Raw genomic sequence first — 13,213 nt, 5'->3', positions numbered from 1 at the left:
ATTTATTTAAGCCAGGTAGTGGTGGTGCATGCCTTTAATCCCAGAACTGTGGAGGCAGAGAGGCAGGCAGATCTCACTTGAGTTTGAGGCTAGCCTGGTCTACAGAGCAAGTTCTAAGACAGCCAGGGCTATACTTAACTCTTTTTTGAAAAACCAAACCAAACCAAACCCAGTGTGTGTGTGTGTGTGTGTGTATACACGTGTATGTGTGTGTGTAGGATTAGTAGACAGCTTGTTCTCTTCTTTCCCCATATGAGTGTCAGAGATTGAATTCAGGTTGTCAGGTTTGGCAGCAAGTGAGTTTGCCGCGAGGTTTCTCACTGACTCAAGCCTGAATAATGCCTCAGGCAGCAGTGGGGGATGCATTTGCATTGGAGCTAGCAGAATAAAACCTTTGCTAGGGTGCATTCACAGGCAAGGGCACACCTTGACAAAAGCTCGTAGCAGTGAGGAGCCCAGAGTATCTGGGGACAGTTGAGCCTGGGGTAGAGTATTAGAGGCCAGAGCCTTCTCTTCTGGAACCCCTAACTCCTGGTCCCTCAGTTGCAGCTGGGGCAGAAGATCCTGGTGTGGCAGCCCGGGCTCTGGCTTGTGTGGCAGATGTGCTGGGCTACATGGCCGAGGGCCGAGGAGGCTTGCGCAGTGGGCCAGCTGCCAACCCTGAGTGGATTCAGCCTTTCTCATACTTGGAGTGTGGAGACCTGATGAGGGGTGTGGAGGCACTTGCCCAGGAGAGAGAGAAGTGGCTGACCAGGTGGGTGTGAATCAAACTAGAACCTGTCAAGGAGCCATCTGTGGAAGGATCTCCTGATAGTGGATGCTCAGGACATTCGGATTGACCATGGCAAGTCTACTCCCAGCTCGGGGCTCCATGAGACTATCTTCCCTCCTGTCAGGCCTGCCTTGCTGGTTCGAGCTGCCCGCCATTACGAGGGGGCCGAGCAGATCCTGATCCGCCAGGCTGTGATGACGGCCCGGCACTTCGTCTCCACCCAGCCCGTGGAGCTGCCCGCACTCGGACAGTGGGTGGTGACTGAGTGCCCAGCCCGTGTGGATTTCTCTGGTCAGTTCCTCGGGCTAGGTATGGGTAACCTCTTCAGAGTCAGGCGGGCAGGCTCTCTGACCACTTTGTTGAACTGCACTAGGGGGCTGGAGTGACACACCGCCCATTGCCTATGAGCTTGGTGGAGCAGTGTTGGGCCTGGCTGTGCGGGTGGACGGCCGCCGGCCCATCGGGGCCAAGGCACGCCGCATCCCGGAGCCTGAGCTCTGGCTGGCAGTGGGACCTCGGCAGGATGAGATGACCCTGAGGATAGTGTGCCGGAGCCTGGATGACCTGCGGGATTACTGCCAACCTCACGCCCCAGGTCAGGACAATTAGAACATCGTCCAGGAGGGATGGCAGCCAGAGCCAGCTGGGATGGGGGCAGACCTTGGATATCCATCCACAGAGGACTGTAGACTATTGGGGAGCTGACCTTAGGGCTTGCCAGTATGTTGAGGAGCTCTGAAAGACTAGAAAGGCTGACAGTTACCATTCTTAGGCCAGCTGTCGCAGAACACACTTGCCTGTGGTAGAGAGCCTAGATGCCCTTTTATGGTTTGAGGATGTGGCCTGCACTGTCCTACCAGAGGAACTCCATCTTGGGTTGGGAAATTGCGGGGTTGGATGTTAAGTGAGGCTGAGATGGGCCTGGGAGTAGAATTCCTCCCTTTGTGCTCATCCCTCAGGGGCCTTGCTGAAGGCAGCCTTTATCTGTGCCGGCATTGTGCATCTCCATTCAGAGCTCCCTCTGCTTGAACAGTTGTTACACTCCTTTAATGGTGGCTTTGAGCTGCACACGTGGTCAGAGCTGCCGCACGGCTCTGGTCTTGGTAAGCCCTGGTTCCCTGTTGTTACCCTTCCCCTCAACTCTTCACTCTTGCTTGTGGTCCTGGTCCCTGGCCTCTGTGCAGCACAGAGAAGTGTCTCGTGACTGGTGCCCTCCTCTGTGTTCTGCAGGCACCAGCAGCATCCTGGCAGGGGCTGCCCTGGCTGCCTTGCAGCGGGCTGCAGGCCGGGCAGTGGGCACGGAGGCTCTCATCCACGCAGTGCTGCACCTGGAGCAGGTGCTCACCACAGGTACACAGTGGGCCAGGCTGGTGGTGAACGCTGCCTTTTTTATCGACCCTGGAGGCTGGGCTCCCCTAGATTCATCAGTAGCCATATAACCGTAAAATGGTTGTCGTTTCCTTACCACTTTGATTTCTGATGCTTTTTGACTTGAAATATTTTACCTCAAAGGAACTAAGGTCCTACTACTTGAGGCCTGGACTTGAGGGCGGGAAGCTATCACTCCTTTTGATTTGAGGGTTTGCCTGGATTATGTAAGTGCACCTTGTCTGGGGCCCACGGAGGGCAGAAGAGGGTGCCGCATCCTTTGCTGCTGGTGATAACAGGGGAAATGAGCCACCCTATGGGTGATGGGGACTGAACCAGGTACTCTGAAAGTAAATGCTCTTAACTGCTGAGCCATCTCTCCAGTCCCAACTGCACCTTTTGGTATTGGGTATCCGTGGTCCATATGGTAGTCCTCATGACTACCCACTCCAGGCTGTCCTTCAGAGACTGAGGCAGATCTGGGTTTGGAGTGGGGGATGGACTTGTCTTTCTGGGCTATAAAGGTTTTTGCCCCTTTGCTGTCTGTATGGCGGAACAATGATGGCCCAGCTAAGACTATACTCTGAGGTGGTTTGGTCACCAGACCGCCTTCTGGCTATTATGGTGCATGAAGCTGAGCATAATGTAAAGCAGCCACGCATTTGTTTGGTCCTAGATCCTAGACCGTTCTGTTCACCCAGGGGTCTCATCTCTGGTATAGTTTGAAGGAAACTGCCTCAAAGATGCACGAATACCTGACCACAGGGTCTCCTCCAGTTCCTCTGAAGCCCTGCCTTTGTGCTGACCCAAATCCCATAATAGGCAGTATATAAGCAAAAGTTAGCTATGCTTTCAGTGTCCTTTTGAGACCATTCGAGCTCATTTGGTCAACTGACATTTATTGATAACTCTATTGGGGCCTAGGGACGAAATGAGCAAAAACATGTCTTTAATCTCAAAAGTCATGGGATATAAGGAACATATAAGGAACTCATCAGTAGCCACTGGAGTGCTCTGAAGAGGGGTATAGTCGAGTTCTTGGTATTTTCTGCACTCTCTCTCCATCCTCATTCTGTACTTTAGATTCTTAACTACCGAGGGACTGAAGGTTAGAGAGAGATCGTGGTGGGTAAAGTGCTTGCCGTGCAAACATGAGGACCTGACCTTAGATCCCCAGCACCAACCTGTACAAAAGTCTAGGTGTGAAATTATGCGTGTATAAACCCTGTACTAGGAGGCGTGTAAAAAGAGTTCCCAGGGCCCAGTGGGCAGCCAGTGTAGCTAATCGGTGACCTCCAGGCGGTGGAGGGGCTGGAGAGTTCGTTCCTAGCTCATAGCCACCTGTAAATCCAGCTTCAAGGGATCTGACCTTCTCTGGGTACTGCGTTCATGTGCACATACCTACACACACACCAAAGGGTTTTTCAAGATAGAGTCTTACTATGTAGCCCTAGCTGTCCTGAAACTCACTCTGTAGACCAGGCTGGTCTTGAGATCACAGAAATCTGCCTGCCTCTGCCTCCCAAGTGCTGGGATTAAAGGTGTGCGCCACCGCTACCTGACTTTTATTTTTAGGTTTATTTTATATATATGTGTGTTTTGTGCATTTTCTTAAAAAGACATTTTTCTATATGTGTATCTCCTTATGGGTATGTGTACATGGACCCATAAGGAGATATGGAGGCCAGAAGGTATTTAATGCCCCCATGGTGGAGTTTCAGGTGGTTGTGAGCTGCCAGATGTAGGTGCTGGAAACCACATGCTGGTCTTCTGCAAAAGCAGTAAGAACTTTCAATTACTAAGCCATCTTTTGCTTCTATGAACTTATTTTTCAAGGACTCATTATGTGGAAGTCTAACTTCTGATGTGCCTTGTGCCAATTCTAATTACGTGATAGAACTGCAACAAAACTGTCCCTTTCTGGGACTGGCCTGCTGTCGTGGCTTACTCGTCTCAGCTAGAGTTGGGACCGGGACAAGCTGTATTCCCATTCTAGTTCCAGTTAGAGATTCAGGGCCATGAAACAAGGCTGGGTCACTTAGGTTCCAACAGTGACAGGACTTTGGGTTCATAGGAGGTGGCTGGCAGGACCAAGTCAGTGGCCTAATGCCTGGCATCAAGGTGGGGCGCTCCCGGGCCCAGCTGCCCCTCAGGGTGGAGGTGGAGGAAATCACTGTGCCTGAGGGCTTTGTCCAGAAGATCAATGACCACCTGCTCCTGGTTTATACTGGCAAGACCCGATTGGCCCGGAATCTGCTGCAGGTGAGCTCAGCCCTGACTAAGGAAGGCAGTCTCCTGGCTGGCCTTGGCTGGAGCCGATTCTCATGGCACCGTCCGTGTCCCGCCTGCAGGATGTGCTGAGGAACTGGTACGCTCGGTTGCCCGTTGTGGTACAGAATGCCCGCAGACTGGTGCGACAGACCGAGAAGTGCGCTGAAGCTTTCCGCCAAGGTGAGCTTGTTTATCCGTTCAGAGGTAACTCTTGTCTCAGGCCAGACACAACCCCACACATTAGGTCTTTGGGGATCTTGTTTTCTCCTTGTGGAGCCCTATCTCAGTATAGAACTTGTCTCATGGGAATGGCCCTCTGATCCTATTTACCAGGAAACAGGAGGAACAGGCTCTGCCCTGACTGAGTTGCAGGGAAGTGGGGGCTGCTCAAGCCCCAACGATGGGGCCATAGAATACTGACTGGGCACCATGCTAGTCGCTCTGTGTAGTAGCCCTCAACCTTGTGCAGTTGGTGAAGTCATGTCTTTTGACACTCCCTTCCCTCTGCAAAAGTTATCACCTGAGTATCTGGCCCAGGCAAGCCATCCCCTCTCCTAACCCCAGGAAACCTGCCTCTGCTGGGACAGTACCTGACCTCATACTGGGAACAGAAGAAGCTTATGGCCCCAGGCTGTGAGCCGCTGGCCGTGCAGCGAATGATGGATGTCCTGGCCCCATATGCGTATGGCCAAAGCCTGGCAGGGGCAGGTGGTGGTGGCTTTCTCTATCTATTGACCAAGGAACCCCGGCAGAAAGAGACTCTGGAAGCTGTCCTGGCCAAGGCTGAGGTATGTGCTGGTATAAGGGTTGGAAGTTGGTTGGAGTGAAATACCCAACTGTGGCCTACCAACTCATGGTCCTCGTGGCCCCATATCAGTCCAAAAGGCCTGAGAATGTCTAAAGCTCTCAACACCTTCTGTCCCACCCAGGGCCTCGGCAACTACAGTGTCCACCTAGTGGAAGTGGATCCTCAGGGCCTGAGCCTGCAGCTGCTGGGACACGATACCCGTCTTTGTGGGGCCGGGCCCTCTGAAGCGGGCACCACCTAGAGCTGCAGCTGCGTGTCCCTTCAGTGGGGCTACTTTGCTATCCCTCACCTACCTCTTCAAGTCTGCTGCTAAGGAAGGAAGGAAGCAAGACTTGGACAGAAGAGGCAGTGTTTGCAAACAGTACTGTGCTTCATGGCGGGCAGTGGCTGAGACTTGGCCTCTATCTCATCTGGATTAAGGGGGTCTTAGTCAGTGTCTCATGTGCACTCTACAAATTCCATGGCCCAGTATAGGCCTCCTAGGGCCCTGCAAAGGATGACAATCAGACCAACTCTAAAGATAGACTTTCAGGCATTCCCATACCAACTTTGATTGTACAGCAGGGGCAGGGAAGGGTGGAGGTGTGCTCTCAGGTCTATGACAGGGAAGCACTCCCTGCCACAGTCTACAGCACGCTTTTGATAACCTAAGCCTTCCCAACACTACAGTGTCAAAGGAACCTGGGGGGCAGTGGGTTCTCAACACCCGCATCCTTGGAATAAATTCTAATTTTCAAGTTTGTCTTCAGAAAACTGTTTTTTGCTGGGAGAAATTCCTACTTCTGGTACTGTGGGAAGCTGCCACACCTGGATTGATCCAGGCCCTGGTGCTGAAAGCCCAAGAAAGGGTTGAAGTCCAGAACTGGATGAGGGTTCCCGCTGTTAGGTGACTAGATGGGGGGAGACTTGACTGCAGGCCACTAGTGGAATGGCCTTGTCCAAGCAACCAGCCCTTCCTGGACCCAACACAATGGCATGTCTTGGTAGTGTCTTTATTTGTGAACATCATAGCCTTGCCATTAAGTCTCTAGGTGCCTCCAACCTCTCTGCTGTCAGGGGCATGTGTATTGTAGTGTGCGGGTGAGAGTGACAGATGGCCAGGCATATGCTGTCCACTTAGTCCCCACCTCTCTGTTGGAAAAGCTCTCCCTTTTAGCCTCCAGCCTTAACTGCTCCTGGGAAGAACTTTGCAGTGAGTGCACTCCTTGCTTCCTGGTTTCCATGCAATGGTGTAGTCTGGACCTTTGGCTGACCCAAGCCAGACAGTTTTGCATAGCTCTTTGGCTGTAACTGCTTAGAAAACAGGTCCTGAAGTCTGGCGGGCCACATAGCAGCTATAGGCGCAGCCTCTTGATATCCTCATTGCGGAAGTCTATTCGCAGAGCCAGCACCTGTCGCACTTCAGCAGGGGTGAGGCGCCATGTCAAAGGGCCAGAGTTAGCACCCCAGTAATCTAGTATCTCAGTCACCTGTGGGGAAGAGTAAACTAGTCAGCAGAGGTTGGTCTATTCTGACAGCAGTTCCTGGGCTTTACTGAGACAAGGCAGGGACATGTAGGAAGGGACATGTAAGAAGGGGGTGCCTTGTAGAACTATGCTGCTTGCAAGTAAGGGAGCAGGGGGCTCGAAACTTGGCGATGGACTCTTTCCAGTCACTTTCCTAGGGTGGGCTGAGGGAGTCACATACCCGCTCTAGATTAAGGATCGTAGCCATCTGGGAGAGGCGGGCGAACTTGTCTCGGATGGTCCAGGTTGTCACAGTGGTAAGGTAAGCAATGAGTGACCGGAGTTCCTTGTCAAACTGCAGACCGCCCAGCTACAGGAGAATGAACATGAAGCCTAACCCCATGATGAAGCAGAATTCAGTGGCCCTCCCTCAGAACTGGGAGGCAAAGGCTGAGGAGATGGCTCAGCAGAGGTACTTGCCACCAATCCCGATGGTCTGAGTCTGATTCCCAGAACCCACATGGAGAACTAAAACAGCTACAGGTTGTCCACATGCACACTGGCATGTGCTTTCTACCAAATAAATGTTAACAACAACGAAAGGGAGGAAGGGAGGGCCAGCCAGAGCAGGGCCTAGATTAGCAGGGTGTGCTGGTGGCAAAGGGAATATGAATTCTGGGATGGCATGACTACTAGGAGAAAGCTGTAGGCACATGTTCCTTGGAACTTACCCTGTTGAAGGTGGATTTCAGAACCACTTTTTCCAGTTCAACAGCAACAAGGCTGGTCATGAGGCCGGTTAGGCTGTCATAGATGACTGGGGACAGGCTGGCCTGCACAAAAGCTTGTGTCAGGAGGAGTCCCGTCAAGCTCCTCTGCCTTTAATACTGAGAGTCTTCCAGTGAGACAGTTACATAAAGAGGCAGTGCCTCCACGGGCTGCCACTCAGCATGGCCTTTGGATTTACAGCAAGAGTGGCAGGCCACGGGATGCTGGTGAGGGCATTATGGGAACTCCACAGACCCTCACCTTGAACTCTGCCATCTGCTGTTCCAGGTTGAGGATGAACTGCTGTACCCAGGGGTCATTGGCCTCATAGTCGTTAAATTCTTCCTATTGTGAGAAGCAAGTGGGGGTTGTCAGGGCCTTTTTCTAAGAAGTGCCACTTACCCTCATCTCTCCTCTGCCAACTTAGGTAAAATCAGCCTGCATGGGCAAGGCTGCCCTAAGTTTGATGTCAGCCTTGGTTACGTAGGGAGATGAGACACTTGCCTAATAAAACAAAAATAAATAAAATTATCTCCCTTTCAGCCAGGCAGTGGTGGTGCACACCTTTTATCCCAGCACTCAGAAGGCAGAGGCAGGGGGATCTCTGTTAGTCTGAGGTCAGCCTGGTCTACAGAGTAAATTCCAGGACACCCAGGGCTACAAAGAGAAACCCTGCCTCCAAAAAACAAAACAAAACAAAACCCCCATTTAAAACCAAAACCCAAACAAATAAAACTCCTAACCAAATTTAGAAAGCCAGCTTTAGTCCCAGGCTGGACCATATCCCAGGGTCTTACGTCGAGCTAAGGAACAGTTCTGGGCTGCAGGAGTGGCTCAGACACTGGGGCAAGGCTAGGCTGGGAGGATAAAGCTCTTATATGGTTGGGTGTGGTGGCAGAGCACTTAGGGGACAGAGGCAGGCAGAGCTCTGTGAGTTCAAGGCTAGCCTGGGCTACGTAGAGAAACTCTATCTCAAAAAATCAAAATAATCCTAGGTCTATGATAGATGGGGCAAAATGTGCCTCAGTATTAGAAGAGTCACAAGAAGGCAGGTCTCTTCACATGTCTCTGAGCCATTCTTAGGACCACAAGCTGCTTTCTGGGAGGAGTCTAATCTTAGATGGGATGGAGGTGGGCTGCCAGCACTAAAGGTCCAGTCTGCTTTTGATGACTGCTGTGGCCAGGCTGACCTCCTCGATGCTGTGCGAGACTGAGAGAAAAGTGTTGATCCAAGGCTGCACCTGCGGCTTGACTGCTGAACTGTTGAGCTCTGCCAACCCTTCCTGCAACAGGACAGAGACGTCAGACACATGCTCCACCTCCTACCTGATCTTCCAGCCCTCTTTGTACTCCTGCAGCTGAGGGTCCCATAGTGAAGGCCATGACAGGAATGTGCCCCTTTCTAGATCTGTGCAGATTCAGGTCCAGAGATGAGGTACTGAGACTGTCTTAGCAAATCTCAAAAGGATTTCATAATGCCTCATTCAGGGCAGTGCCTGTGGCTACAGTCAAGTATCATTGAACCATGTGGTCCAACTCCTCTGGACATCTTTCTGAGGTCTCTCGTCATCTTGGGGCCAAGAAGAGATTCTAAAGGAACAGATGCTAGCTTGTTCATGTAACACATGATAAAAAGAGCAGTGGGCCCTTTAGTTCCAAGGGATGTGCATGCCTTTAGTGGCTGGCTGCTTTGCCCTTGCCCTCTCTTCTCCTCGTTTCCTGCACACAGCGAATCCATGCTAAGTCAGCTAACAGTCTTCTCAGAGCATCAGGGCAGCAGCCGGAACTCAGGCTTACCTGCAAGAGGTCTCGAAATTTGTTGGACACAGCAGCTAAGTCAGAAAGGCAGCTGTCAAACTTGGCCTGGGCCTGTTCCCCTCCAATGCCCTGACTGAAGAGCTTGGTGCAGTCACTCTAGGGGGAAAACACAGCTTTAGAAACTGACTGTCCATGTGAGCAGGGGCAGAGAGGTGTGCTAGACTGTCCTCTGAGATTTGTATACTGGAGGTTCTCTACTTTGCTCTCACTCCCTTTTCAATTTTTGACACCAGTGTCTGAGGAAGAGAATAAAACATATGGCACAATTTCTTTTTTATACATTTAAGGCTAACATTTCTAGGTTTGAGTCCTGGTTCAGTTATATATTTCTTCTTTTTTATTAAGATTTATTTTATGTATTTGTTTATTTTATGTATGTGAGTACACTATAGCCGTACAGATGGTTGTGAGCCACCATGTGGTTGCTGGGAATTGAATTCAAGACTGTAGCTGTCTTCAGACACACCAGAAGAAGGCGTCAGATCTCATTACAGATGGTTGTGGACCACCATGTGGTTGCTGGGATTTGAACTCAGGACCTTTGGAAGAGTAGTCAGTGCTCTTAACCTCTGAGCCATCTCTCCAGGCCTGAGTCATGTATTTCTTAAATGACTTCAGGCAAACAGTTCAGTTGCTGAGTGTCAGTTTCCTTTCTATGAGAACAGATACATACTGTGGTGACAATTGTGGAATTTTGGTTTCTTTAAAAACACAGAACGATAACAAAGTATTTTCATATCAATTCCATGTGTGGGGTATCTGGCTGCTCTGGACTGTCTGAAGCAGCTGGGTAGGATTTGCCTCCTGCTCTAGCAAAGGTGTGGTTTTGCCAGCTGCAGATAGTTTCTGCGATCGTGTGACATTTCAAAGTCTTGGAATTTTTCAGAGGGTATAAATGCTAGAGCCCCAATAGGTAGGAGTTGGAGATTGTTCAGGAGAGGAGGATTTGTTGTGGTTTGTTAGTAGTTGTGCTCAAAGAAGATATGAGAAAGAAATTAGATTCACAGCTCTCTCTTTCTCTCTCTCTCTCCCCTCTATCCTTCCTTCTCTCTTATCTTGAGATAGAATGTGAAAAGTGGGGGTGGGAAGATAAAGGGTAGGAAAAAGAACCCACAAAGTAGCATAGATCAGCCACAGCATACCTCCCTCTCCCCACGATAGGTTTTCTCTGTGTAGTCTTTACTGTCCTGGAACTCATAGATCCATCCTCCTGCCTTCCAAGCCCCACCACTGCCAGGTTACAGTATAGTACACCTTTAACCCCAGCACTCAAGAGGCAAGCAGGAGGATCTCTGTTTCAGGCCAGCCAGGGCTGCATAGTAAGATCCTGTCTCAAAACTGAAAAATAAGAAGGAACATGGAGCCGGGCAGTGGCGCACGCCTGTGATCCCAGCACTTGGGAGGCAGAGGCAGGTGGATTTCTGAGTTTGAGGCCAGCCTGGTCTACAGAGTGAGTTCCAGGACAGCCAGGACTNGGATTTCTGAGTTTGAGGCCAGCCTGGTCTACAGAGTGAGTTCCAGGACAGCCAGGACTGCACAGAGAAACCCTGTCTCAAAAAAAACAAAAAACAAAAAAAAACAACAACAAAAAAAACAAAACAAAAAAAACATCATCAACAACAACAACAACAAAACAAAAAAAGAAGGAACATGGAATCCTGTTCCCTTGACAGATGAGTTGTGTGAGACAATACACAAAGTGCTTAGCCTGGTACATAGTAGGCACTGGGATATACTGCCTATGGCTTCACAGTTTCTGTTTAAATCAAAACTTGGTCTTATGAGTCTGATGAGACAGATCTGCAGGTAAGGGTATTTGCCAAGTAAGTCCAGTGTTTAATCCCTAGAAAACACACAGAAAGGAAACACACAGAAAGGGAGAACTGACTCCAGAAATTTGTCCTTTAACATCCATGTGTGTTGTGGCATGCATGTCCTGTCTCTCTATCATGCACATACCTAACAATAAATAAGGAAGTAAATTAAAAACAACAACAACAAAGCCCATCTAGGCAGTGGTGGCACAAGCCTTTAAAGCCAGGATTAGAGAGGCAGAGGCAGGTGAATATGAGTTCAAGGCCAGCCTGGTCTAGAGTGAGTTGTAGGACAACTGAGCTACACAGAGAAACCCTGTCTCTTAAAAACCCAGGAACCATCCTTTGTTAGTCTCGCTCTCAACAGGGAATGAGCGTGGTCTCAGGTGCTTACTCTGGGCTAGCTAAGGCCTAGGCTAACATTTTGCTTTTATTATTTATTTAAATTCCTAGGCCAGGTATGCATGGCTTTAATCCCAGCACTTAGGAGGAAGAGATAGGTTGGACAGCCAGAGCTACACAGAGAAACCCTGTTCCTGTAAAACACTAACTAAGTAAATAGGGTACTTGCTCTCCTTTAAAACACTTGCACACCCACGAGTTACATATTTAGAAGCAGATTATAAATAACTTTGAACTTAAAAACAAAACAAGAATGCTTGCCCTATGAAACAGTATTATCATTATCCTTGAGGCACAAGTGAGGAAACTGGAGTTAATAATCTGCTAACAGCATCACAGTAGACTATGTAGCTAGATTCTGACTAAGGTGTCCGACTCCTAGGGCGTTTGTTCCTGCAGGGTGGCCTGCTCGGTACTCGGGTGTCTGGGTTGTCAACAGCTGCCTACATCATTTCTTGTGTTATTCCTTACAAAGCTGGAGCTGTGTTTTCTACAATAGCATCAATGTGAGTGCAGAGGCACTGGGAGAAGACCCCATCCCCACAGCCATTTCCTCACTCAGCCTTTTCGCTGTCACATCATCAGCCCACTGGACCTGCTTATTGCAAAGTACTGGTGGTGGGGCTGAGACAGCATCTGTGAAATAAAATCTTACTTATGGGAATTACTGTTTGTTTATTTATTTATAGCTATTGTCTGTCTTTTCCCTCATATGGCCCATTCTGCTGGCTAGGTTATGATTTTCGATCATTTCATGAAATTTTTTTTCAAACCTAGGCTGATCCTAAGGATACGATCTAAAGTGTTAGAACTCAGGGGGTTTAGAGATAGAGTGGTAGCACACCCTTTTAATCCCACTCAATCATTTATTGTACAAGAGACACTGCTGTTTGTATATTTTCGAGACAGGGTTTCTCTGTGTAGCCCTGGCTGTCCTGGAACTCACTCTGTAGACCAGGTTGGCCTCGAACTCAGAAATCCACCTGCCTCTCCCTCCCAAGCACTGGGATTAAAGGCGTGTGCCACCACGCCCGGCTTGGGTATACATTCCTAACTTGGCCCATGTCTTGCTGTTTTCTCACAGCCTCCTTCAGGAACCCCATTAGCTAAGAGGCTGTTTGCCTAGCCCCAAGGTCACACCAGTTTGTACAGGCAGCCCTTAATTGCCTCTGCTTTAAAGTATCCTCTTGTCAGTGTCCACCGAGGGACAGGATCCTAGCTTCCTCTGTTCTGAGTGTGGGGGGGAGACGAAACTAGGACCTCACTTTGACACTTCACAATGTTTGCTCTGTTATTTACCGATAGCACATACTTCTCTTGTATCAACTGGATATTCATTTCATGACAACGTAAGGAAGAGGTCATTATCTCTGTTTCACAACTGAGGCTAAGGAAACTTAAAACAGAACTTGCCTACAGCCACTTAACTGGTTAGAGGTCTTGTGGAGATTTGAACATACTAATATCTGACTTTAAGGCTCAAAAAATTTCTATTATGCTCTGCAGCCCTCTCTAAGAATGACAGCAGGGACTACAGGGATGGCTCAGTGGTTAAGAGCACTTCTTGCTCTTCCAGAGGACCTGAGTTCAGTTCCCAGCACCCCATGGGCAGCTCACAACCATCTGTAAATTCAGCTCTGGGACCTCACACCTCTGGTCTGTGAGAGCATCTACACTTATGCATACACCTTCCTAACTCCATAAACACATAATTAAGAATAATAAAAACAAATCTCTAAAAAAGACA

At 49.5% G+C, this 13,213-nt stretch overlaps 2 protein-coding genes across 3 annotated transcripts in view; one reads left to right on the top strand and one right to left on the bottom strand.

The window, feature by feature from the left end:
* The window catches only part of Fcsk (fucose kinase), a 20,998-nt gene extending 15,037 nt beyond the window's left edge, over positions 1-5,961 (top strand). Inside the window, exons 16-24 of one of the 2 annotated variants that reach the window (XM_021170630.1) lie at positions 544-754; positions 897-1,063; positions 1,146-1,367; positions 1,732-1,875; positions 2,003-2,122; positions 4,215-4,402; positions 4,492-4,591; positions 4,976-5,199; positions 5,341-5,961. In XM_021170630.1, coding sequence (XP_021026289.1) covers positions 544-754; positions 897-1,063; positions 1,146-1,367; positions 1,732-1,875; positions 2,003-2,122; positions 4,215-4,402; positions 4,492-4,591; positions 4,976-5,199; positions 5,341-5,460 — 1,496 coding nt within the window. In that variant the 3' untranslated portion in view covers positions 5,461-5,961. The remainder of the gene's footprint in view (positions 1-543; positions 755-896; positions 1,064-1,145; positions 1,368-1,731; positions 1,876-2,002; positions 2,123-4,214; positions 4,403-4,491; positions 4,592-4,975; positions 5,200-5,340) is intronic. The other variant, XM_029480363.1, reaches the window with a different exon arrangement.
* A 233-nt stretch (positions 5,962-6,194) lies between these two features.
* Cog4 (component of oligomeric golgi complex 4) overlaps positions 6,195-13,213 on the bottom strand; it is a 35,226-nt gene continuing 28,207 nt past the window's right edge. Inside the window, exons 14-19 of the mRNA XM_021170183.1 lie at positions 9,230-9,346; positions 8,623-8,715; positions 7,694-7,777; positions 7,396-7,497; positions 6,906-7,034; positions 6,195-6,688 (exon numbers count right to left, since the gene is read on the bottom strand). Of these exons, the coding sequence (XP_021025842.1) occupies positions 6,554-6,688; positions 6,906-7,034; positions 7,396-7,497; positions 7,694-7,777; positions 8,623-8,715; positions 9,230-9,346 (660 nt within the window). The 3' untranslated portion in view covers positions 6,195-6,553. The remainder of the gene's footprint in view (positions 6,689-6,905; positions 7,035-7,395; positions 7,498-7,693; positions 7,778-8,622; positions 8,716-9,229; positions 9,347-13,213) is intronic.

The sequence above is a fragment of the Mus caroli genome, chromosome 8 (genome assembly GCF_900094665.2).
Source record: "Mus caroli chromosome 8, CAROLI_EIJ_v1.1, whole genome shotgun sequence".
Taxonomy (NCBI): Eukaryota; Metazoa; Chordata; class Mammalia; order Rodentia; family Muridae; genus Mus; species Mus caroli.
This window is presented reverse-complemented; position numbering and strand designations above follow the sequence as displayed.